This window comes from Peromyscus maniculatus, chromosome 22, assembly GCF_049852395.1.
Source record: "Peromyscus maniculatus bairdii isolate BWxNUB_F1_BW_parent chromosome 22, HU_Pman_BW_mat_3.1, whole genome shotgun sequence".
Classification (NCBI taxonomy): domain Eukaryota; kingdom Metazoa; phylum Chordata; class Mammalia; order Rodentia; family Cricetidae; genus Peromyscus; species Peromyscus maniculatus.
In genome coordinates this window covers 17,606,884-17,631,799 of record NC_134873.1, presented here as the reverse complement: position 1 = coordinate 17,631,799, position 24,916 = coordinate 17,606,884, and the positions used below count along the sequence as shown (strand labels likewise).

Below are 24,916 nucleotides of genomic sequence, written 5' to 3'. Positions count from 1 at the left end.
ATCTGCCTGACTCTGCCTCTCAAGTGCTGGAATTAAAGGCGTGCACGACCACTGCCCAGCTCTTACAGGCTCGGTGGTTAAGAGCTCTTGTTCTTGCAGAGGACCCAGCTCCTTAACAGATTCAAGACCCATGCTAGCCTGTCTAAACCCAGTTCCACCTAAGTTGTGAAAATAACAACTAGCTGACCGGGTAGAATGGTCGTGAGTTCCATTTTCAATATATTAGACTTCCAATGTGTTCAGTATCCAACTGTCTCCTACCCTAAATCCTCCTGGTTTTGATGCAGCAAATGGGTACCCAAGAGATCACATGCCTTTATCTTCTTCAACCCAATGGTCACCCTCACCCACCCACCCCTCACCCCCCATCAACATTTCAGCATCATAGCTGCCTGTTCTAGTTGTTTTCATCTCCTCGGGTGTCTGCTTTCTCCAGAGTGCTAGCTGTGTGGAGGCTGGTTGTAGACCATTTGTCTCAATAATTCTTTAGGAGAGAGCACTCTTGACATGTAGCCTCCGATTCACAATCTCCTACTGCATCCTCGAAAATGAGGGGATTAGAGTCACGTACCGCCGTGCCTTACCCAATTCTAACAAATTTCTGAACTATTTTAGCTCTGCCTAGAGCCCAGAATCCCCTAACAAGGACCTAACCCCCTGTTGTTCACTCCACAGAACCACTGTAAGCCTTCAAAACAGTCTCAGGTTTTATTTGCCTCATTTTAACCTCATTTGTTCCAAAACTTTCCTTGATTCTTGACTTCCCCTCTAATATCCCAAAATAATTCTAGCAATGAATGTTCCTTAACTCTCTCTATAGGGGAGGTCCTGGGGTATCTCTTAATTGGCTATTTCTCTGCCACAAGGGGGAGCCAGATCTCTACCGTAAGAGTCTTGGCTGCAGGTACTGAAGACTAACTGCACCTGGGATGAATCCAGGTGCCTTTATTTATCAAAACCCGTGGTAGCTGAAGTCTAAAGCTGTGCAGACAAGTTTCTAGTGTTCTTTGGATCCCACCACCAAAGGGTCCCCAGCACATCCAGAGTTCCTTTGCTCTTTCTTCAAACACAGGGAGAGGGTGCAGTGAAAGCCCTCTGCTCACTGGTCTCTAAGTAGATGTGGCATTCATTCTAGTCAGAAGGATCTTGTCTCATTGGGATTGTCTTTCTTTAATGAATAGTACCTTCTCTCTTGCCCGAAATTATCTGGTGCCCCCATTTTCCTTGTTTGTGATAACTGACTTTTTGCAAGGTTAGGTTCCAAAGCAAGACATTTAGTTTTATTTCTGAGATCAGAAGATGCCAGTAAAAGTGGAAATGATCCAGCTGAGAGCGGGACTCTTCCCCGATCCTGGGTTGTTAGTGCTCCCCCCACCCCACTCCCCGAAACTGGATTGTCCCACCACCACGTGTATTGTTGGCACAAGTCCTCGTGGGAGTGGACCACGGCTCTGCCCCTTCGAGGTCCCAGAATCATCAATTCAGTGCACTCCAGGCTGTAGGGTCTCCAAGGGCTCGGGTGGTGCGTTTCTGACCCGGCCCAGAGAGGGCGCTCCTGACAGCCTCGCAGACGGAAGGAGCTGCAGCCAGGCGTGCCTTAGCCTCCGCGATGGAGCACCGGAGGAGCAGACTCAGCAAGGCTGTGGGGATCACCTGTGGGAAGGGGCAGGGCGAGCTGGAGAAAAGGTTATGTGAGAAAGACCCTGGGAGAGGCAGAGAATTGGGCACAGGAGGTAAGGTGGGTGCAGGAATAGGAAGCTGTTACCAAGACTAGAAAGAAGTCCTGTGCAAAAGCCTCTCAGTCCTTCTTGATGCCCCTCCAAGGCAGAACAGAAGCCCCTTTGTTGGTATCTTTTTTTGCCTCTGTAGTTCCTGTCACAGTCACGCCTCCCCACCCCACCCCTACCCCCGTCCACCTACCCCTCCAAATGGGAGCTCCATGTGGCACGGATCTCTGAACTTGTAAATCCAGTGTCACACCAAGTTCCATAGATGTTTAAGATCCTCAGAAAGTTTTGGTTGAATGGCCGGCAAGGGGGAAGGATACCTTTTCCTTCTCGTGGGCAACCTGGACATGGCTGGAGATGGGAGCAGCCCGGACATCATCTGACAGTGGTTGGGGAAAATGGATCGCTTGGAGGAGGCTCTCGATGCAGCAAGCCTTGGACTGTCCAGAGAACCGCTGTCGAAGTAGTAAGGTCCGTGTCAGGGCAGATGCCAAGGAGAACGGAGAACAGTGTCACAGGAGAAGGAAGGGATTTGAGGAGGTGGGCGGGGTGGGAGGGTGAGGGTCGGGGTGTTGGGCTCCTGAAGATCGGCAGAAGACACCGGAGAATTTGTCCCCTCCGACAATCCCATAACCACGAGGTATAACGAAAAACTGAGTTAAAGGAGTTGGTGGTGGACCATGGCTGGCCCATGAGGAGTGGGAAATTGGTGAGATTTACAGCTGCGATCCAAGGGTAGCAACCTTCCAGGCCACCCATCATGTTCTCCGGTCAGCGTCTATTGGCTCTCCTTTCTGGCACTGGCCCCTTTCTTTTCCTGGATAACTGTTGGTCCCCATTCTGAGGCCGCAATCAAGCTCATCTCCCATCCCGCCCCACCTGCGTCTTGAAAGTACACAGAGCAGATGAGCAGGGAGCCCTTTCTCCCTGGAGGACAGCGATTGGTTCAAAGTTGTGCACATGACCCAAGACAAGCCAATAAGAGCCCTCCACCAGGCACTGGTGGAGTGGCAAGGAACAGAAAGACTACTTCCCACTGATTGTCAGGATGTTAGACTAGCACTAATTGTGGCCCCTAAGGAAGAGAATGGACCCGAGATTGAGAACAACTCAGAGGAGAAACAGAGCTAGAGACCGAAGTTTCTAGGTCCGGTCACAAGAGCATTCATCTGTCCTGGAACTGTTCAGTTACACGGAAACTCACTGGCTTTGGCTTAGAGCAACACGAGTTTGTTTGTTGGTTCTTTTCTGAGACAGGGTTTCTCTGTGTAGCCCTGGCTGTCCTGGAACTCGCCCTGTAGACCAGACTGGCCTCAAACGCACAGAGATCTGCCTGCCTCTGCCTCCCGAACGAGTGCTGGGATTAAAGGCGTGCGCCACCGTTGCTTGGGTAGAGTTGGGTTTCTATTGCATCCTTGAAACTTAAAGAATGCCACCTGGTAGTTACAGTTTCACTCTTATGTACCTTTGGGCGCATGCGATACAGACAGGAGGATATGCCGGAGAAAGATACACCTGTGGAAAAACTAGCTCTTAACCCTATACCCCTCTCCGACTTTGCAAACAAACAAACAACAACAACAACAACAACAACACCTTATGTGGCAATCAAGGTTGGGGGCCCTCCCATTAGGCTCCCACCTGCAACATGGCCAGTGCCCTCCAAAAGAGCTTGGAATTGGCGATGCGGAGGTCCAGCATGTGGTTCTGTAGGATCTTCCCCAGCAACACGTGAGCCCCCGTACTCACTGTATTCAAGACCCACTTGGTGCTGAGCTCACGCTGGAACTTCTAAAATGCAAGCACACGGGAACGCCAGAAGTTAAGAGGCTGGGAGAGAAGCAGGGTGAGAGAGCCATAAGATAACACAGAAAACCCATGCTAAGAAACCAGACACCAAGACGCAGATCCTCTGTTTGATGAGAACAAGCTTTAACAATCTTCTTTCCTTTCTATTCTAGGATCTTGAGGACTAAAGTTAACCTGTCAGCTCCACTTGCCCAAGGACAGATAACTTCCTGGAATGCTGGGGGCTGTTGTTCATGTCTGATAACAAGCCAAGTGTTTCCAGTAAACAAAATTGGTTGCCCCAACTACACAAGATGTGCTTGATCACAAGGTAGGCAGGAGGTACATGGGCAGGACATACTCAGGATGTATGCTTGCCCCCGATTGGACGAAGGCACCATACTCTGGGAATCCCGGGTATGGACCTGGCCAGTGTCCATCTTTCTTGTCAATATTTATTAAAGTTTGCTTTAATAAGGCAGTTGTGAATTTGGCCTTTCTTCTCTCAGTTTTCATGTGTAACATTCCACTTTATTTTTAGAAAGATTTATTTACATGTATTTTTAACATGTATGGGTGTTTTGCTGGCATGTGTGTCTGTGTACCACATGTGTTCAGTGAACTAGGAGGCCAGCAGGGGGCATCTGGAACTGGAGTTACCATTATTAGCTGCTGTGTGGGTGCTGGGAATTGAACCTGGGTCCTCTGGAAGAGCAGCCAGTACTCTTTGAAAGAGATCAAACAGCGGGGCTTCCTCCAGAACCCCCATTAGGCACAAACCACACCCAAACATCTTTTTTCACAGAGAGATTCTTTTTTTTGGGGAGTTGGGGGTTGAGTCAGGGTTTCTCTGTGTAGCTTTGGTGCCTGTCCTGGGTCTTGCTCTGTACACCAGGCTGGCCTCAAACTCACAGAGATCTGCCTGTCTCTGCCTCCAGAGTGCTGGGATCAAAGGCGTGCACCACCACTGCCCAGCCTGAGAGGTTCTTTATTAAGTGTGTGGGGGGGGGCGTGGTAAAGTGGCTGCTTTCTGACTCGAACAGAAACCAGCAGCAAATGACCTTGCAGGTGTCCTTTTTAAGAAGAGGAAAAGGGGAGGTCTGTGTTAGAATGGGCTAGGAGGTGGTGGGATATTTTGATTGGGCATGTTAATTAGGTGAACCCAAGAGAGCTTTTGATCACTGGACTTTGGCACTCATCCTCAGGGAGTCTGGCGTAGGAAAATGTCCAAATAAAGAAAAGGCCTTCCTGGTTTTGCTTTCGGACTGTAATCTAACAGTTTTTAGCAAGGCAGAGAGAATGGGGGAGAAGGGCAAGGCCTGCTGGAGCCAAATGCTCGAGTGGGCTGGTGTCCCTTCACTCTGAACTGCTAGGGTATCTATCCAGCCTCCAGAGTCTTTATTTGACCCTTGAAGGATCCCTAAATCCATAGATCCCATAAATGTAGGAGGAGCTAAGTACTGGGACTTAGCCACGAGCTATAGTCTCCCTAAGGCGGTGTCTAATTCTGCTCCAGGGTCTCTGTCCTTGTGGCCGTATGAGACTGTCACACAAGTCCTTGGAAGAGCGAGTACTAGAAACTCTTCTGTTCACTTTTTAAAGATGTCCTGTTTGTCGTTATTGCAGGAGTGATGGGGGTTGAAAGCAAGCTGAGCAGGCCATGACAGTAGGCCATGACAGTAGGCCATGAGAGCAGGCCAGTGAGCAGCGCCTCTGTGGCTTCTGTTTCTGCTTTAGCTTTGCCCTGACGTCCCTCAGCGACGGCGGTGTTTGACCTGAGAGTTACGAGATGGAATAAAGCCTTCTCTTCCCATGTTACTTTTGGTCATGGTGTTTTATACCATGCTATATACCATTTATGACACTGCCTGTGGGAAAGAAGCCAGTTAAATCTGAGTTATATTATTAGCCATTTATGCCATTAAGTATCACTAACAAAGTTATTTTAAAATTTACATGAATGACTTTAAAGTTCAAATGGAAAAAATAAACCTGCAATTATAGCTAGGAAAGTCCTTAATATTTAATAAGGGAGGAATAATACTTACACATATTAAACATGCCATAAATCCTCTATCATTAAGCTCATGGTACCAGTGCATCATCAGACGGGCCAGTGGAACAACTAGAAAATCCAGAATGCTTCTAACATTGCAAAAATGCATGCAAACTCACTGTATTGTTATTGGACCAGTGCACATGGAACATCCTGCATCACTCAAGAGCAGCTGTACTTAACAAACTGAGACAGTTGGTGCGGTAGTTTGGACGAGAAGGACCCCAATAGGCTCATATTTGAATGCTTCTTCCACAGTCACTTTGAGGTTTCAAAAGCCCACGACATTCCCAGTTAACTCTCTGTGTTTCCTGGTTGGTGTCTCAAGATGTAAGCTCTCAGCCACTGCTCCAGCGCCATGCCCGCCTGCCTGCTGCCCTGCTCCCTGCTCTGGTGGCCACGGACTCACCCTCTGAAACTGGAAGCAGGGCTTCCAATTAAATGCTTTCTCTTATAAGTCGCCTTGGTCATGGTGTTTAGTCACAGCAACAGAAAAGTAACTAAGACAGTTAGGTAATTGCTTGGAAAGATATAAATGAGTTCATGCCTTACTGCTTCCACAAGAATAAACAAAGTCCTAAGAACTGCAAGAAGAAACACAGAGGTGCCATACCAGCCTGGGGTGTGGGAGGAGCTTCCTGGGCTCCAAGCCCCACATGGTAATAGTGAGATTAACAAATTCAACCTTGGAAAAACTGAAGCAGACTCTTTGCAGACTACAGCCAAGAGAAAATATTTACAACATGTATCAGAAATAGAACACTAATGGCTTTATAAAGAACTCAAGGCCAAGGGAGTCAGAAAAGTTTTAAAAGCCTGTTAGAAAAAAAGAAGCAAAGGCTGGTCCCAGTGGTGGACCTCTGTAATCCCAGCACGCTGGAAGCAGGCAGGGAGGGATCATCATGGACTTGAGGCAAGATGATTTACATAGGGGGGTCCAGGACAACTGAAAAACGGGGTAAGAGAGCAAAAGAGAGCGGGGAGGAGAATAAAGGGGAGCAGAGGGAAGATGCTCCACCTCTGATGTCCTAGAGATACGGGCAGGGGTGTGGTTCCGTTGCAGAGCACTGGCCTAGCATGTGTGAGGCCCTGGGTACCATTCCACTACTTTAAAATGTCAATAAATAATACATAAAAAATGGAAATTACACAGAAATTGAATGAAGCCAGACAGGACTCTCTGGGAGGCTGTATGGAGCCAGCATAAATATAAACTCCAGCTGCTAAAAGCGAGCGGTACAAAGGCAATGTGAATTAAAGATCACGACCTCCAACAAAATTCTGTTTGTATGTAACCTTCGACAAATATCTGACGTTTCTAGGCATTTATCTCAAAGACACACTTAGATACGTGCACAATCATTGCTTCGTTACTGGCAAAAGGAAAATGTTGAAAACAAGCTGATGCCCCAAATAAGGGATCGGTCAGGTCAATTATCATACGTGTACATACTCAGCTATAAGTGAAGAAGAGATATGTACACTGCCACTGAGTAACATTCAGAAAAGTTAAGCAACGCACATGACATGTAAAATGTATGTCACCCTTTGCCCAGAAATAAGGGTGTGTGTTTTTTTTTAATTTTGGTTTGTTTTCCATTTTGTTTTTTCAAAAAGAAACATGCAAAGTATGTTTAAATATGGCTATGAATAGGCCTGAGGAAGCCATCTTGAACAAACTTTCATTCTGAGGATTAAAATGAAAAACAAGTATTAAGAGAATATAGTAAGGGAAGCCAGGCATGGTGCACACCTTTAATCCCAGTGCTCAGGAGGCAGAGGCAGGCAGAGTTCTGTGAGTTCGAAGCCAGCCTGGTCTACAAAGTGAGTTCCAGGACAGTCGGGGCTGTTACACAGAGAGACCCTGTCTCAGAAAATGAGAGAGACAGAGACTGAGAGACTGAGAGAGACACACATACACACAGAGACAGAGAGACAGAGAGAGTGCTAAGAGGCTGTGGAGATGGCCCATATGAAGAGCACTTGTTACTCTTGCTTTGGATTGAGCTCTTTTCCCAGCACCCACACTGGGAAGTTCACGATCTCCTGTAACTTCGGTTTCAGGAGATCTGATGCCCTCTTCTGTCCCATGGCATTGCACACACATGGCATACATACAGACAAGCAGGCACAGACACATACATATGAAAAAAAAAGAAAATAGAATATATTAAAATACATCCAAGTCATGCATGGTGGTGGATGTCTATCATCCCAGTAGTCAGGAGGTTGAGGTAGGAGGGTCATGAGTTCAAGACCAGTCTAGGATATATGATGAGTTCTAGTCTAGCTTTGGCTACATAGAAAGCCTGTCTTTAAAAAATCTAAACATTTAACAACAGCAGAAAATTCATGAGTCCATAATGACATTAAACAATTACAGATGGGGTGGGGCATGAACAGGAAGTTCCTCGGAGAAGGAAGCCAATTAATGAATATAGATAAGAGGAAGAGCTAGAAATAGAAAATCACCAGTTGAGAGTCACCATGGGAATAACTGAGTCAAGGAGAAATCAGCAGCAGATGCGAACGCAGTGGGTAAGGACAGCTGGGTGACAGGATGCAAAGCAACAGAGCAGCCATCACCGCCACTGAATAAGTCACCACAGCCTCGCCAAGGAAGAGACAGATGCCAGCTCCTGATGCGACATTCTAGTCTCCTCCAAGAGAAAAAGAAAAAACAAAAACAAAAACAAAACATAAACCTGAATGCAATGAAGAAACAATACAGAAGTTGTTTGTACATTATGGAAATGTGAGGTACATTCTGGAAACAGATTTGCCTAGACTTCTAAAAATAGCAACGTCAATGAGAGACAAGAAAGAAAAAAAAACAAAAAAAAAACAAAAGACTAAAGACTGCTAAGGGAAGGCAGAGAGACCTACTGATTAAAGTCAGTAGATTATCCTTGATCGGATTCCAGATCTGGAGAATAACAACTTCCCAGGGATATCTCAGGAAATCTGAATTTAGGTAATGGTATCAGATTAACTGTCATTCCCAGAGTGGGTAATTATATCATACTTAGAGGAGCAAATGTCCTTGCCCAGAACGGATGTATTCTGAAGTGATTGATGTGAAGTTTTGGGTTTTTTTGTTTTGGTTTGGTTTGGTTTGGTTTTTTTTTGGGGGGGGGCAGGGTTTCATGTAACTCAGGGTGACCTCAAACTTCTTATGAGCTGGGGATGGCCTTGAACTCTTCTTGATTCTGCTTCTGCCCCCCAAATGCTAGGGTTACAGGCATGTGCCACTCTGCCTGGCACACTGTGAAGTATAAGATGGCTTCACTTCTCTTTCAGATGAGCTAGGGAAAAGAAATGGATGAAGTAAATGTGGCAAAGGATGGATGAGTAGAGCAAAATGTTTCAAATTAAAAATGAAGACCAGCCAGGTGGAGGTGGCGCACACCTTTAATCCCAGCACTCGGGAGGCAGAGGCAGGCGGATCTCTGTAGTTCGAGGCCAGCCTGGTCTACAGAGTGAGATCCAGGACAGGCAACAAAACTACACAGAGAAACTCTGTCTCGACAAAAAAAAAAGGGGGGGCCTGGAGAGATGGCTCATCAGTTAAGAGCACTGACTGCTCTTCCAGGGGACCTAGGTTCAACTCCCAGCATCCACATGGCAGCTAACAACTCTCTGTAACTCCAAGATCTCACACAGACAATATATTCAAGCAAAACACCAATGCACATAAAATAAAAATAAATTATTTTTTAAAAAGACTGGGCTGGAGAGATGGCTCAGTGGTTAAGAACACTGATTTTTCTTCCAGAGGTCCTGAGTTCAATTCCCAGCAACCACATGGTGGCTCACAACCATCTGTAATGAGATCTGGTGCCCTCTTCTGACCTGCAAACATACATGCAGACAGAATACTGTATACATAATAAATAAATCTTAAAAAAAAAAGTGAAGACCATTACACTATCAAAAATATTCCTACAACCAAAGGTCAGCAAGTACTGGGTTTTGTCAGTTTGACACACACTAGAGTCACCCAGGAAGATGAGACCTCAAATGAGGAACTGCCGCCATCAGACTGGCCCGTGGGCATGTCTATATGGCATTTTCCTGGTTGATGACTGATGGGGGAGGGCCCAGCCCACTCTGGTGAGTGGTGCCACCCCTGGGCAAGTGGTTGTGGGTTGTATGGGAAAGCAGGCTGAGGGCTGGTGAGGTTGCCCAGTGGGTAGAGGTGCCTGCTGACAACCTAAGTTCAATCCCCTGGATCCACAAGGTAGAAGAAGAGAGGCAACTGCCTCCCTCTGTCTCTGTCTCTGTCTGTCTCTGTCTCTCTGTCTCTGTCACACACACACACACATACACACACACACACACACACACACACACACACACACACACACACACACACACATAGTAAAATGTAATAGAAAATTTAAGAAGAAAGAAAACTGAGCAAGCCAAGAAGAATAAGGCAGGAAGCAGTTTTCCCCCATGGTCCCGCCTCTGCTCCTGCTTCCTGTTTGAGCTCCTGCCCTGACTCCCCGCAATGATAGACTGTACCGTATAAGATGAAAGTCTTAACCTTCCCAAGTTGCCTTCAGTGAGTGTTTTATCATAGCAACCACAAGCAAAGTACAATAACGTCCCAATGGAAACCTTTTCTTCAGACAATTCCATATAAAGAGAAGAAGCCAGCACCAAGTGAAAGATTGAAAACCACAAGGAAAAAAACAAAACTAATCGATCTGAATAAGACAAACTTTAAATAAAATGTCACTACATTAGGAGCAGAAATAGCCAGGTGGTAGTGGTGCACACCTTTAATCCTAGCACTTAAGTAGTGGAGGCAGGCAGATCTCTGTGAGTTCAAGGCCAGCCTGGTCTACAGAGCAAGTTCCTGGACAGCTAGGGCTACACAGAGAAACCCTGTCTCAAAAAACAAAAAACAAAAGAGGAGAAGGAGGAGGAGGAGGAGGAGGAAGAGAAGGAGGAGGAGGAGGAGGAGGAGGAGGAGGAGGAGGAGGAGGAGGAGGAGGAAGAAGAAGAAGAAGAAGAAGAAGAAGAAGAAGAAGAAGAAGAAGAAGAAGAAGAAGAGGAAGAAGAAGAAGGAAGAAAACAGAAATAAGGGAATAAGGGGCTGGAGAGATGGCAAAACTGAACACACATGCCTTAGGAGATTGCTGTAAGAACTGACATAATATATATGAATATTCATTAGGCTATAATTTGTATTTGTATTAAACATCATGATTGTGTAAGTGTGAAGAAGAATATAAGAATGTACAGTTATTCAGAGAAGACGTCTTCAAAAACAGGCAATGTCGGAGGAGAATGTGAACATGGAAAGCATGCCAAGAAGAAGGGATACGACACAGGAACGCCATTTAGAACAAAAGACTAAGGGGAGTGGATTTCCCACTAAGGAGAGACAGTTATGTAAGAGCTCTGGGTTCAGTGAGGCTGTGTGCTGGCTCTGTCCGGTAAAGTCTGGAAGTAGTTTGAATAATGATGAAAGATCATAACCCAGCACTTCTTCTGGACCCTGGTTCTGTCCCATGAAGGGTAGGCAGATTGACTGTAAGAAAAGTCGGGCCCAGAGATACAAGTTTTCTTTCTTGGGACACACAGCAGAGCTGGGTTGACACCCAGATTTCCCGGTGTCCGCTCCAAACCAAACTGCTCAGTATTCCCACGATTCCTCTCTGGGTGTCTCCTGGATTGTCATTTCCACTGCACAAGGACTCCATCAGGGTCACATCTGCGTTATGTTCCACATAGTGTGCCATGCAAAAGAAACGCTTTTCTGGTGATGTTAATGACCTCAACATCAACAATTAACCTGTCCCAGAGAACAAATGTGCCTGTGGTGATTGGTGGCCTGTCCGGCCCTTTCTGTACACTCCTAGAAAGAACCGAACCCTGTTGCCTTGGCAACTCTGTTTAGAGACCTGATCATTTGAGAATTTGCCCGGCTTGGGGGGGAAAGAAGACAAACAGGTATGGAGCCTCTTTGCCATCTAGCCTTGGGGGCTTTCTGGACCCCACTCCTGCTGGCATTGCGGTCTCATCCCCCACCTACCTGGATGTAGGTCCCTTCGTAATCAAAGAAAAGAAGCGGCCACGTGATGCTGATGATGGAGGGAAAGAGCCTCTTTAGAGGGGCCTGAGGAGGAAGAGATAAACGGGTGGTGTGCTCCAGAAGGCCTGGCTGGACCACTCCCAGATCTTCTCCCCATTGCTGGACACTCACTGGCCAGGACTGTCCCACAGTGCTGTGCACCAGGGCCTGGATGTTCGTGGTCTTCTCTCTCACCTGCTCCACCAACGCCTGGACCTCTGTGAGGTTATCTGCATGGGACAGGAGGCACCCGAGTTAAAAGGCCGGGCTATGAAGCTGTTCTTCCTGCCACCCTGGGGTCCTGCTGGGACGCTCACTCTGTCCCTATGTGTTGGGTAGTTTTGTGTCAACCTGACCCAAGCCAGAATCATGTGGGAAAAGGGAACTTCTGTTGAGAAAATGTCCCCACCAGATTGGCCTGTGGCCCATTTTCTTGATTATTGATGGGCCCAGCTCCCTATGGACGGTGCTAGCCCTGGGCTGGTGGTCCTGAGTGCCATAAGAAAGCAGACTGGGCAAGTTATGAGGGGCAAGACAGTAAGTAGCGTTCGTCCATGGCTTCTGCTCTGGTTCCCGCCCTGAAGTCCCTCAGTGATAGACTTATAAACTGTAAGGTTAAAAAAAGAAAAAGGAAAAAAACCTTCCCTACCCAAGCTGCTTTTGGTCACGGTGTTTTGAGACATCCTCCTCTGATGAGGCACCCCAAGACTCAAAACGGCAGCTCCTCTGAACCCCCGCTGCTTCCAACACCCCCCCCCCATTTCCATTTTCCCTCTCACCATCCAGGGTGAAAATGAAGACCACAGTGTCAATTTCCACGAGGGATGGCAAGATGGAAGTCAGGAAGTCATCCTGGGAGAAGGTGAACTGGGGACCCTGGGACAGAAGAAGATAGGCGAGTTCCTCCCAGTAGGACACTCAAGAGCATAGACTTGACTGAGGGGGACCTTAGGGGACGTCTAATGCAGCCCTTCTGACTTCACTTGGAAAAAAAAATCAGTGTTCAAAATGGTAGCATTTTACCAAAGGTGAACGAAAGCCAAGTGGTGGAGGGTCAATCCAGAGTCTTCCGTACTCACTGCTTTGAGGCTCCGTGACCTCTGACCTACATTGACTGTTTATCCCCTCATCCTCCCTCACCCCCAGGCTCCACTCCCACACTGCCCTCTGAACACCAACGAGCCCCAAAACTTCCCAAGGCCTGTCCTCTTCCAACCTGGTTGGTGAGCTCTGCCTTCTGGTTAAACATGTCATTGTGATCACCGATGAGAAAGCCACGGACGTCTTGGAAATCTGGGACGTTTAAGATCAGAGAGAAAAGAATGGCGGGCTTTGGGAGATAGGACTAAGGCTCTGCTGAAGGGTCTGTCATGGGGTCGGGAAGTGGGACGCGGGGTGAGCGGTAATCTGGGGGGGAAGCTATAGTCCAAGCACTGAGGTGGGAGCTGAGAGGTCAAGGACGAGGTGGAATTTGGTGCTTCAAATGGAAAAAGCATTTGACTGAAATGCCTCTTTATGGAAAGCACTGGAGAAGCAACCTCAGGGGTCTGCAGGAAAACGCTTTGATAGGGGACCAATTGGCTGGGATACTTGAAAAGAGCATCAGGACTAGGGCCTACCAGCACCAAAGGTGTGGATGCATTCCACTCCATCCATGATGGCAATGATGCCAAGGGTCTGCCAGCCAACTAGGTACACTCGACCTTTCTTCTCCAGGCTGAGAGTGAGTCAGAGGCCAGGACACACATGATCACCATGAACAACCCAAGAGGAAACACCCAAGGCCTTCCAGCACGTGGACCCATCCATCACTCTTATTAACACATCCCTCAGACCGTGCCCTGCTCTCAAGATGTCCTCTACAAACGCACAGCCACACACCTGGTGCTGACTTGTTTCATCAGGGTGGCAATTTTGGAATTCTGACTGTAGGTCACCTGATGAGCCCGCTCAAATGTCCTCAGGATTTCCAGAAGGCATCTGGAAGAAAATTCATTAGCTCCCAAAGAGGGCCTGGTATCCCCGCAAAAAGATCTAGGTATCCCTACCCACACCTAAGGGAAGACACAATTCCCATTTTTCAAATAAGTTTTGCTATTCCCTGCTGGAGGGAAGCGGGGGAAGAAGGAGGGAGAAAGAGCCCCTTTGATAAGAGCAGAAAGGGTCCTATTTTAAAAGAGGGCTGAAGTGGGAAAAACAAAAGCCAAGAAGAGGGTGGGCTTGAGCATTCTGAACCTGGGCCAGAGACTCTGGTAAGGGAAAGATGTCAAAGCAGAGCGGCCTCTAGCCTGCATGCATCTTGGAAGCTAGCCTCTGGATTCTGAACCTCCCACCTCCTCCCCCACGTCACCACTGCATGGATCTGATCCCCCAACGTGTCTGTTTCCTCCATACCTTTGAGAGACCGCAACACCCTGGTCCACAGTCTTATGGGCCGCGAGTAGCAGAGTTTCCAGCAGGATCTTGGTGGCACTCCCACCTTTCATCCGGGAGGAGCCACTGAGCCCCTCGGGCTAAGGAGGCAAAGATACTTAGAGGAACTGGGAGAAAGAGAACAACCCAGAAGTCTACCAGTTCAACAGTTCACGACCCCTGAGCACGGAGTGGTGTCGGTGACCACCAACATGGAATGTGATTGGTGACTCCCGGGTGTGAGTGTGGTTGGTGGTCCCCACAGGATGTGCATTCTGATCAGTGACCCCCGAGCCCATCTTTTCCTGGTGGCCTTGACTGTTTTATGAGAACGGGTGCTGGAGCGTGCTTAACGGGAGGAGACCAGAAGCAAAGGGCCACCTCTGGCCGTCTCTATGGTGGATCCAAGACTCAGGAGGAAGCCACAGTGAGTGTATCTCTGGGTCCAGCGTTTTCAGAGAATACTCTTCTTTCTGAGAACCTTCCCCACCCTGTTTTACGGCAGTTTGCCATTCCTCAGTGCCAAGTTCCCCATGCTTTGGACAGACACATGGAGCAGGCACTCGGGTGATTTGTAACACCGCACATCACAGAGATCGCAGCAGAGGGAACGGCGTGGCCAGTGATTAAGAGCAGAAGACTGGGGTTGGGGACTGAGCTCAGTGGTAGATCAAGAGGAAGGTCTCAGGGGTGCCCACCACTGACAAAGGGAGGTAGGGAGCAAAAGTTTTAGTTAAGAAAAAAGTCGGGGCCTGGAGAGATGGCTCAGTAGTTAAGAGCATTGACTGCTCTTCCAGGGTACCCGAGTTCAATTGCCAGCACCCACATGGTAGCTCACAACTGTCTGAAGCTATAGTTCCAGGAGACCTAACACCCGTGGCAAAAATACCAATGCACATAAAGAGGTAAAAATAAACAAATTTTAAAAAAGAAGAAGAAAAAAGAAAAAAGCCAGGCGATGGGCGGTGGTGGTGCACACCTTTAATCCCAGCACCTGGGAGGCAGAGGCAGGTGAATCTCTGTGAGCTCGAGGCCAGCCTGGTCTACAGAGTGAGATCCAGGACAGCCAGAGCTACACAGGGAAAACCCATCTGGAAAAAAACAAAAACAAAAACAAAACAAACAAAAGAATAAAACTGTGTGCAAGTTTTTAAATCCATATTTGACATTTGAAGCTGTAAAAGAGACTGAATGAGACTTAACAGTGAGTGGTTGGTTAGTGAAGGCTGCTGTCTATGCATAGATGGCAAAGGGCTCTTCTAGACTGTTCTAGACTCTAAATTATTCTAGCTCTTCTAGATTGTTCTAGACTCTAAACTGTCCTAGACTCTCTAAACTGTTCTAGCTCTTCTAGACTGTTGGACTCTCTAAACTGTTCTAGCTCTTCTAAACTGTTCTAGACTCTAAACGGTTCTAGCTCTTCTAGACTGTTCTAGACCCTAGAAGTGCCTACTGGTTACTGATAAGTAGGGTTGAAATAAAGATTTTTAAAAAAGCATTTTGAGGTAAAGAGAAAATAGGACTTCGTTGAAACCATGTGCATTGACATGAAATGCCTTGGGGATTTATGAACAGGGACTAGAAGATCAAAGGTTCCCAGTAAGTAGCAAGCAATTCCCACATGCCTGAAGAGGTGCATAGAGGAAAGAAAGTTGGGCCCTACCCCAATGGCAGGATTGAGCACAAAAGCTTCCTTTTTCTCTTGCATCTTCTGCATCCGCTCGGCTACTTGCCGGAATGTCGATCTCCAGTCTTCAATGGGGTCATTTCTGAGGTCCAGAAAAACACGTAAGAAAAAAGACTGCCTGTGAGACTCTGAAGGAAAGGCCTCGGCTAGTAGTGAGGGTCAGTGAGAGAGTGGGGTCAGAGGTCAACTACTTCACAGGGAAATATGCTTTGGAGCATTTGGGGTGGTGTGTCCCTGAACCCCAAGGATTGGGTTAATAACAACAACAACAACCAAAAGCCAGCAACAAAGCCAACATTCAAGTTTCAAGTTCTAGCTGGAAGCCAAATTCAAAACTACCACCTTGGGTTAGAGAGATGGCTCAGTGCTAAGAACACTGGCTGCTCTTCCAGAGGACCTGGGTTCAATTCTCAGCATCCACATGGTGGCTCACAACCATCTATAATGAGATCTGGTGCCCTCTTCTAGCCTGTAGGCATACATGCAGGCAGAACACTGTATTCACAATAATAAATCAATCTTGAAAAAAATTACCACCTCATATTCCATCTTAGACTCCTTTGAGACCCTTCCCTTTCTTGGAAATACATCTAAAAATCTCTCCAAGGAATGAACCCTTACTACCTGAGGGAGATTGTTGGTCCCTAATGAGGTATAAAGTTATGCTGTTAACTGCAGCATCTGTTGGTGAATATTCCACAATTGATGAATCAGGAACGAAGCAATGCATTAATGAGACAAGAGAGCTGGTGCAGTCTATGTGCTTAGCTACAAACTGGAATGTCAAAAAAAATTAGGGTCTTCTGAAGTGGGAGATAATTTGTGAATTCATCAGTGTGCCAGGACCTTAAAGACTGAGCTACCCCTGCACATGACATCCCTAACTGTCCCTTATCATCACATCCCTGACAAGATTTCATAATTTTTTGAACTATTTATTTTATTCTTTGCGTGTGTGTATGTGGTGTGTGTGTTCGTGTGTGTGTGTGTGTGTGTGTGTGTGTGTGTGTGTGTGTGTGTGTGTATGCACATGTGTGCGGCTCCATATGCACTTGTGTGTGGAGGTCAGAGGCCAACCCCAGCTATCTTCTCTTAATTACTCTCCATCTTATTTTTTGAGATACTAAACCTAGACTGACTGGCCAGCACGCCCAGGAATCCTCCTGCCTCTCCTTCCCCAGCACTGAGATTACAGGCCCATACCAGCCCCTTCTTGAACTCTTTTTTGGTTTTTCGAGACAGGGTTTCTCTGTGTAGCTTTGGAGCCTGTCCTAGAACTCACTCTGTAGACCAGGCTGGTCTTGAACTCACAGAGATCTGCCTGCCTCTCCTTCCCTAGACCCAAGGAGGGAACAGAAAAAGCACCAACATTGTGCAGTAAAAATTAGGATTCCCAGACTTCGCTGAACATCAACACCCCTGCTGTGGGATGTTCTGTATGTCCTGTGGGAGCCCGTTCTTGGGTTCCTCGTGGCTTTACCCAGCAGGTCCGCATAGAGGATGATTAGGACCACGGGCCTGAGTGCAGGTGTCTGAGATGGTCTGCACTTGGCTGTGCTGTGGGACGGTCTGTATGTCAAGTTGCTCTGATTGGTCAATAAATAAAACCTGATTGGCCTGTGGCTAAGCAGGAAGTATAGGCGGGACTAACAGAGAGGAGAAATAAAAGAACAGGAAGGTAGAAAGAGTCACTGCCAGCCGCCACCCTGACAAACAGCATGTAAAGTATCAGTAAGCCATGAGGCAAGGTATAGATTTATGGAAATGGATTAATTTAAGCTATAAGAACAGTTAGTAAGAAGCCTGCCACAGCCATACAGTTTGTAAGCAAAATAAGTCTCTGTGTTTACTTGGTTGGGTCTGAGCTGCTGTGGGACTGGCGGGTGACAAAGATTTGTCCTGACTGTGGACAAGGCAGGAAAACTCTAGTTACAAACCTCCCCCCCCCCGGGGGGGGGGGGGAGGGGTTCTGTTTTGCAGTAACCATCCAGTTCTGGATACCACATCTCCCCTGAGGCTGGCCTCAGCAGGCATGCACAGAGCCCTAAACTGTATTTTTTTTTTTTTTTTTTTTTTTTTTGGTTTTTCGAGACAGGGTTTCTCTGCGTAGCTTTGCGCCTTTCCTGGAGCTCACTTGGTAGCCCAGGCTGGCCTCGAACTCACAGAGATCCGCCTGGCTCTGCCTCCCAAGTGCTGGGATTAAAGGCGTGCGCCACCACCGCCCGGCCCTAAACTGTATTTTTATAGAGCTTCCGAGACAGTTCTGAAGATGAGCCAAAACAGGGAGCCACCGCTTTAAGGAACAACTGGAAGGTCTCCACGCCTACATTGTTTGAAATTCTTCATTTCACTTAGTCACAGGGCCTGAAATTAGCACCCGCTGCTGCAGATATATTTTGGGTGAAGAAGCGTCCTCCACGAAAGGATCAGGGTTAAGAGTATCACAGATTCATTTACACCTTAGTATGAGTTACACTACAAGCCTGGAATCTGGGACTTGGAGGAGAACTTCCAAAAGAACCAGGCTCTCTCACTGCAGTCCCTCATGGACAGGAAGCCCTCAGTGCCATAGGGTGATCCGACCCAATGGCTTATTTAGCAGGGTTCCCCCAACGTGGCTCTGCATTAGAATCAATCGCCAAGGATGCTTTAACAAAATAGACATTTCATGGCCTTACCCCAAATCGATAAAGAACGACACCTGCACAGTATTAGCCAGTGACATGGAGTGTTAGGTCAGACCAAGTGGCCGTTTGGATGGGGCAGCTTGGGCTACATAGCAAGACCTTGTCCCTCTCCTCCCAAGAAGGTGTGGTTCCGTAACACAGGGCTTCAAGAGGGAGGAGGGGCAGATGTGAGCAGCCAAAGAGGAGCCAAAGGGGTCCTGGGATAATGAAAGAAAGAGCAAGAAAGAAGATGGAAAGAGGAGTGGGTGGCCACTTGGGACCACTGCTACTCTGAGAAGACGCTTGGGGGTCACCCCAGATAAAAGCATAGACTTTTGGGGTATACCCTTTCCTGATCCTGCTTTTTCCTTCTAGTTCTTATCTTTTTACTTCCCTTCCTGCTTTGAATTTGTTTTATGTACCTTTTGTTTTTGTTTGCTTGTTTTTTTCGATACATGAGTTTCTCTGTGTAGCCCTGGCTGTCCTGGAACTGTCCTGGCTGTCCTCTGTAAACCAGGCCAGCCTCGAACTCACAGATCCGCCTGCCTCTGCCTCCCGAGTGCTGGGATTAAAGGCATGTGCCACCACCGCCTGGCTTATGTGGCTTTTGTAAACTGCCTTCCACCCTTCCTGAAACAAGGAGGGACCACTGGAAATGAAGCGACCGATAAAAACTTCAGAAGTTTCGGGGCCAGCCCCTATTTATTTTGACATTCTGAGGCTTGGCAAGCAAGATTGTAGATCCATCTGCCGCCTCCCGCTGATCACACTGTGGACTTTGACATGTCCCTTTCCCGGGCTCCCCCAAGGCCCGGCCAGTCCCAACGGAAGCCTCACCTGGCCATGCTCACCGGGTTGAAGCCAACCAGGACTGGCAAGAAGACGGCTGTATTATCCATGCAGTAGTCCATCTGGCCTGCCACAAAGGGGGCCTGGCGGGAGCAAGAGAGGAAGACACATTAAAGAGGCCACTCCGTCTTCCCCAAGGTCCGCATGGCACCTGCCCCGGCACGCTTGCTAGAAGTACAGATGCCGCAGTCAAGTTAAGACTTGAGCCCAAATTTTATGTAGGGGAGCCTACTTCTTACAAGGACCCCAAAGGTAGCAGATCTACTTTTTCTTTTTTGGGTTTGTTTGTTTGTTTGTTTGTTTGTTTTAGTTTTTCGAGACAGGGTTTCTCTGTGTAGTTTTGGTGCCTGTCCTGGATCTGGCTTTATAGACTAGGCTGGCCCTGAACTCACAGAGATCCACCTGGCTCTGCCTCCCCAGTGCTGGGGTTAAAGGCATGCACCACCACCGCCCGGCCAGATCTACTTTTTCTCTGAGCTATGATTTCCTTGTACAGTTGATGCTGGCCTTGAACACACAGCCATCCTTCTGCCTCTCCCTCCTGAGTGCTCCAATTACAGGCAAAAGTCACCCAGCTAGCGCTGCATTTTTCTTATGTTCCTCTGCGGAAATCCTCCAAATGATGAAGCTGGGAAACTGCCGATCACAACTGTAACTGAAATGACCTCCTTGAGGCCAATGTCCTCCTCTTCCTCATCATACACCTGCTGAGATCTAATGCTCTGCACCCTGAACTCTTAGAATCAAAACTGTTGTGGGGTTGACAGGAAACCTCATCCAGTGGTTCGCATACAAACATCCTGAGAATCTTGTTAAAACGCAGATTGACCCGCTGGAGCCTGAGATCCAGTATTCCTAACAAGTCCCCGTGGATGCTGATGTTGCCGGTGGGGATGGAAGCCAGGGGCCAGACTCTTCTGTGAAGAGCCAGAGATTAATTAATACTGCAGGCTTTGTGGGCCCTGTGATCTCTGTCCAACAACTTAAGCCTAGCACAAAGGAGGCCATGAAGTCTAAGTAAACACAAAGACTGCACGCCAGTAAAAACGGTCCACAAGTTCAAGCAGCTGGCTACAAGGACTGCCGGCATAGCTTGCTGACCCCTGGACTAGTCGGTCCATCTTGGCTGGTGATGAATCAATGCACAGTTATTCTGAGATGGAGTTGCCTCCCCCTCTTTTCATATCCATGAAAAAAAACAGATCGAAGTTGGTGAAAATTAAAATAAAATTCCTTGTGTTGGTTTTCTATTTCCTAGCACCCGGCCCATCAATCCACCTTCCATGCCGTACTAGCCCCACCCCCTTCCTCTTGTCAAATGGCCCCATCAGCCCGCCCTCACACTTACGGAGAGTCCCACAGAAATTCCTATGACAATCACTCTCCTCTTCCCAGCAGTCACCTGGGAATGGAGGAGGTGTGAGTTAGGGTGCCCGGGAGCAGGGCGGTCTCCTGGAGGGGGGTTGGTCAGGGTGACAGGGAGGTCACCAGGGTACAAATCTACTGTGTGAGAAAATCAGGACCAGAGTAGGGGCCAGGCCTTGGCTGGGGTTGGCCTTTTCTAACCCTATGAAAAGGAACCTACAGGTGTCTCTAGTTGAGTAGTATTGGAAAACACAGACCTTCTTCAGCTCCTCGATCCCGTGAAGGGCGCTATCTTCTGTTCGTTCCCGAGAGGCCACAACAGACCTAAGGGTGCACACTCAATCAGGTTGTTGGCACTGGCTAAGAAGCAGAACCTAGAGTTTATTAGGAAAGGGCACATTGAAAGAACGGAATGGGGGGAAGCTGTCATTGAATGGGCACCTCCTGTTTAGCGCAGACCAAGGTAGATACACCACAGAGTTTTTGAAAAAACAAAACAAAACAAAACAAAACAAAACAAAAAAAAAAAAAAAAAAAAAAAACACTCAAATACCTACAAGGCCAGGTAGGCAATAAAAGTCTGTGAAGGACCAGATAGAAGACTATGCAGAATGGTGGAGACTGAGGTTCAATATAATCTTTGACTAAAGTCATTCAAATTCAGTTTCAAAAAAAAAAAAATGTTCGGGCCACATGCACAGGTCAAGGTAACTTACCTGTCACCTCCTGCAATGAGGTATGTGTACAGAGGCTTTTGTCCAAGACCTTTCATCAACTGGTTGAAAGAGACCTGTCCAGGAGGAGAGGGTACTAAGAGGGAACGATAAAGACGATGTAATGTGGATTCTCAATTTCTAGAGGATTGAGGATGCAGAATGGTCTTTTAGACCAATAGTTAACTCTAACTTCTTTGTCATCTCCCACTTAAAGATGCAACTTGGGGATGATCGGTTAGCGATGCGTGAGATGTGGGGAGATTAACAAGAGGAAGGTAGCACTCCAGTGGGGTCAGAGAAATCAGACTCTCTCCTGGGCTCCTATCCTTTGGAAAGGAGGTGGGGAGAGAATGTGTCTATTGAGAGAATTTACCTCTGGCGAGCTTTGTGGTTCTGGGTGACACCCCAGAAGGAAGAGAGAAAACAGGGAATGAGCGTACTCACAGACATGAGGAATGCCATCCGGCCAGAGGTTCCTCCCCCACTTAGCACGACCAGGCCTCCATCAGGCTCCTGTGGAAGGAGAGAAGCCTGGGTCACCAGGGTCCAGCTCAGGGGAGAAGCATACTTGTTGTTTTCCTTTGTCAGCAATGGAGGAAGACTTAGAACTACTTATTCTTCCCGTCATCATAAAATTGAGTAGAACATAGGCTGTGTGAGGTAGCAAACAAGAACAATGATTTGGAGAAAGAAATCCTCCTGGCTGTCCTCCCTGACTAAGCTATTCATTAAAATTCCTACTTATTCCAGCAGGGACTTGGGAGCAGCTTTGTCAATTAAATACAAATAAATACTCAAAGCAGAAGCACCCAGCAATTATCAGCTGGATACATCTGAGCAAGCTACTGGGATCCCCCTTTCTTTGTTTTCTGGTCTGGAAAGAGAAAAAAAAAAAGACAATAATAGCAACTTCACAGGTTTCTGTGAAGGTAGTGAGTGTGAAGGTTCATGGCTGGGGCCAGAGAGATGGCTCAGCGATTAAGACACTGGCTGCCCTTCGAGAGGAACCAGGTTTGATTGTCCACACCCACATGGCAGCTCACAACCATCTGTCACTCCAGTTCCTGATGATCCAACACCTTTTTCTGCTCTCCATGGGGACCAGGCACTCATGTAGTACACAGACATACATGCAGGCAAAACAACCATACATGTTAAAAAAATAATAATAATTTTTAAAAGAAAATGTTAAGTTGGGCAGTGGTAGTGCATGTCTTTAATCCCAGCACTCGGGAGGCAGAGGCAATCAGATCTCTGTGAGTTCAAGGCCAGCCTGAGCTACTGAGTGAGTTCCAGGACAGCCAGGGCTACACAGAGAAACTCTGTCTTGAAAAACCAAACTAAAACCAAACAAAACAAAATTAGAAAATGTACTGCTGATGATAGAGTATTATTTATCTAGTAATTATCATAAGTATTATGATGACCAAGATAACAGTAAATATCCAAAGGGAAGAGCAAGATAATAAAGAGTTGAGATTTATAAAAATGAGAGCTGGAGACCCAAGAAAGAAGGACATTATAGGGAACAAACACGTTTGGATGAGAAGCAGGTGGAGAGCTCGCACCTTCAAGACTTCCTGGACTTTCCCAGCTACTTGCAACATGGTGCTCAGAACGGCCTCGCTGTACAGCCGCTGTAGAGAGTGGACAGGAATCAGTAGGAAGAAACGGAGGAGGAGGCATTGGGATGGCTCATTGGGTAAGGGGATTGCCGCAAAGCAGGGATCTGAGTTCGATCCCTGGAACCCTCATGATGAAAGAACAGACTGATTCCCAAAAGTTGTCCTCTGACCTCCATACATTTCCCCATGGAATAAATCCCCCCACCATATACATAAATACATGGGAAAAGGGGGGGAATGAGGAGAAAAGGGAAGAAATGGAAGATGGTGGATTGGGATGGAGGAGAGGGCCTAGGATTTCCAAAATCAGGAGTCATAGTCTGGGAGGGTAGAGGTTGAGATGTGGTTGGCTTGGCATCTCTTCTGCAGTGTCCGAGGCTTGACTCTGGGTCACCTGGTAGGTGGGCATGATCTGCCCCTCCTCCTGGAAGATCTCAGCATCACACTGCCCCAGCAGCTGAACGATTTTCTCTGCGTCTGCTTTGTCCAAGTTCCGGGTCAGTGGGTTGGACTTCTCTGTGATTGGCACAGCCACTTCATACCCTGACAACTAGACAGAAGGGGGGCAAGGGCAGGAACAGGAAGCCAAAGTCTGTTTTCTGCCTGCTGGACTGGAGGTGGGAGTGGAAGCAGGCACACACACACACACACACACACACACACACACACACACACGGTCATATATCAAGAACTTAGTCTTCATGTGATGTTCCGAGTCTATTAGGGACGGAGGATCACAAGGGAAGACAAGGAAAAGATGCTTATGACGGGTGTGTGCCTTCCATCCCAGCATTTGGAACGTGGCAGCAGGGGAATCAGGAGTTCAAGGCTTTCCTCAGATAGGCAGCACGTTTGAGGCCAGCCTGGGCTAGACCCTGTCTCAAAAGCCAAAAGAAGAAGAGGAGGAGGAGGAAGAGGCAGGAAACAGAAGCTTAGGGCTGAGGCCAGTCCAAATTTGAAACTATTCTAGGAATCAGGGTAGAGGGCTGAAATTGAGAAAGGGCCTCACCTCCCATTCGCCAGGCTCAGGGGTCTCGATCACATGCTGATATCGTTTTGTGCCTGGCATGGTCCCACACTGTGGACACTCTGTCCTGCCTGCCTCTGCAGTCACACAAACTCCCCTGGTGACAATAACTTTGCTTCCAGCTGGCAGGGTCTTATCTGAGAGCCATGGAGATGATTAACCCTGTGTCTCTAAGCCCCGCCCCCCACACCCCTCTCTTCCCCACCCTTTCCTGTCCCTAGCTTCCCAGCCCTCCATGGGTGCGCCTGAGGGTGCTCTTCACACAGCCTCTGTCTCCACAGCCTCTGCTTTGCTCTCGAAGAAGAGGAGAGGGTCATTGCTCTTGCCCTTCATGCACAGTGCCCTCTGGAAGGCTGGGAGCCTGGATGTGCAGAACAACACCCAGGTCAGAAAGAATCCCTGATCAAGAGAGCTCCGGAGCCCAAATGCCTCTGAAGGCCAGAGATCAGGGTCAGAGGAGTCAGAGGACCTGGGCCATGGCTTGATCACGTGTCAGCCTGCAGTCTTTCCCTGCCCCACTGGCCCATTTTATCCTCTCCTCTCAGAAAGAAAAGCATCAGAAGCTGCTGGGCCCCGGGTGTCCCTACACCGAACTGGATACCACAGAGGAACAGTCACAGAAATAGAAATACCGTCAGAAGAATGAGGACCGAAGAGGAACCTGCCCTAAATACAGCCAGTATCTTTCTCCTGTAGATGGTAGGTGTCACTGGATCCCCAGACACTTAGAAGTCATTGTTGACAGCCTGGCTTTTAGATGAGGAAACAGGCTCGGAGAAGTGGTCTGTTATTTAGTATCACACAGATTTCATACTCAGCTAAAATATGGAATCATTTAAGGACTTCCATGTTTCCTGAATGAATTTTGCAACAACTAACAAGTTGGTGCAAATTAATAACACTCTTCCTTCCA

At 47.7% G+C, this 24,916-nt stretch overlaps 1 protein-coding gene across 1 annotated transcript; it reads right to left on the bottom strand.

Annotated features, from left to right (window-relative positions):
• Positions 1-1,253: 1,253 nt before the first annotated feature.
• Positions 1,254-24,144, bottom strand: Gckr (glucokinase regulator). Its single transcript, XM_042266940.2, is given in 20 exon segments — positions 1,254-1,517; positions 1,519-1,653; positions 2,048-2,182; positions 3,369-3,518; positions 11,618-11,701; positions 11,789-11,886; positions 12,436-12,532; positions 12,873-12,949; positions 13,276-13,373; positions 13,538-13,636; positions 14,051-14,169; positions 15,732-15,837; positions 19,259-19,353; positions 20,619-20,672; positions 20,893-20,959; positions 21,352-21,425; positions 21,796-21,864; positions 22,920-22,988; positions 23,371-23,526; positions 23,986-24,144. Coding segments are annotated over 20 exon segments (1,878 nt in total). The 5' UTR covers positions 24,046-24,144; the 3' UTR covers positions 1,254-1,481.
• Between the last annotated feature and the right edge of the window lie 772 nt (positions 24,145-24,916).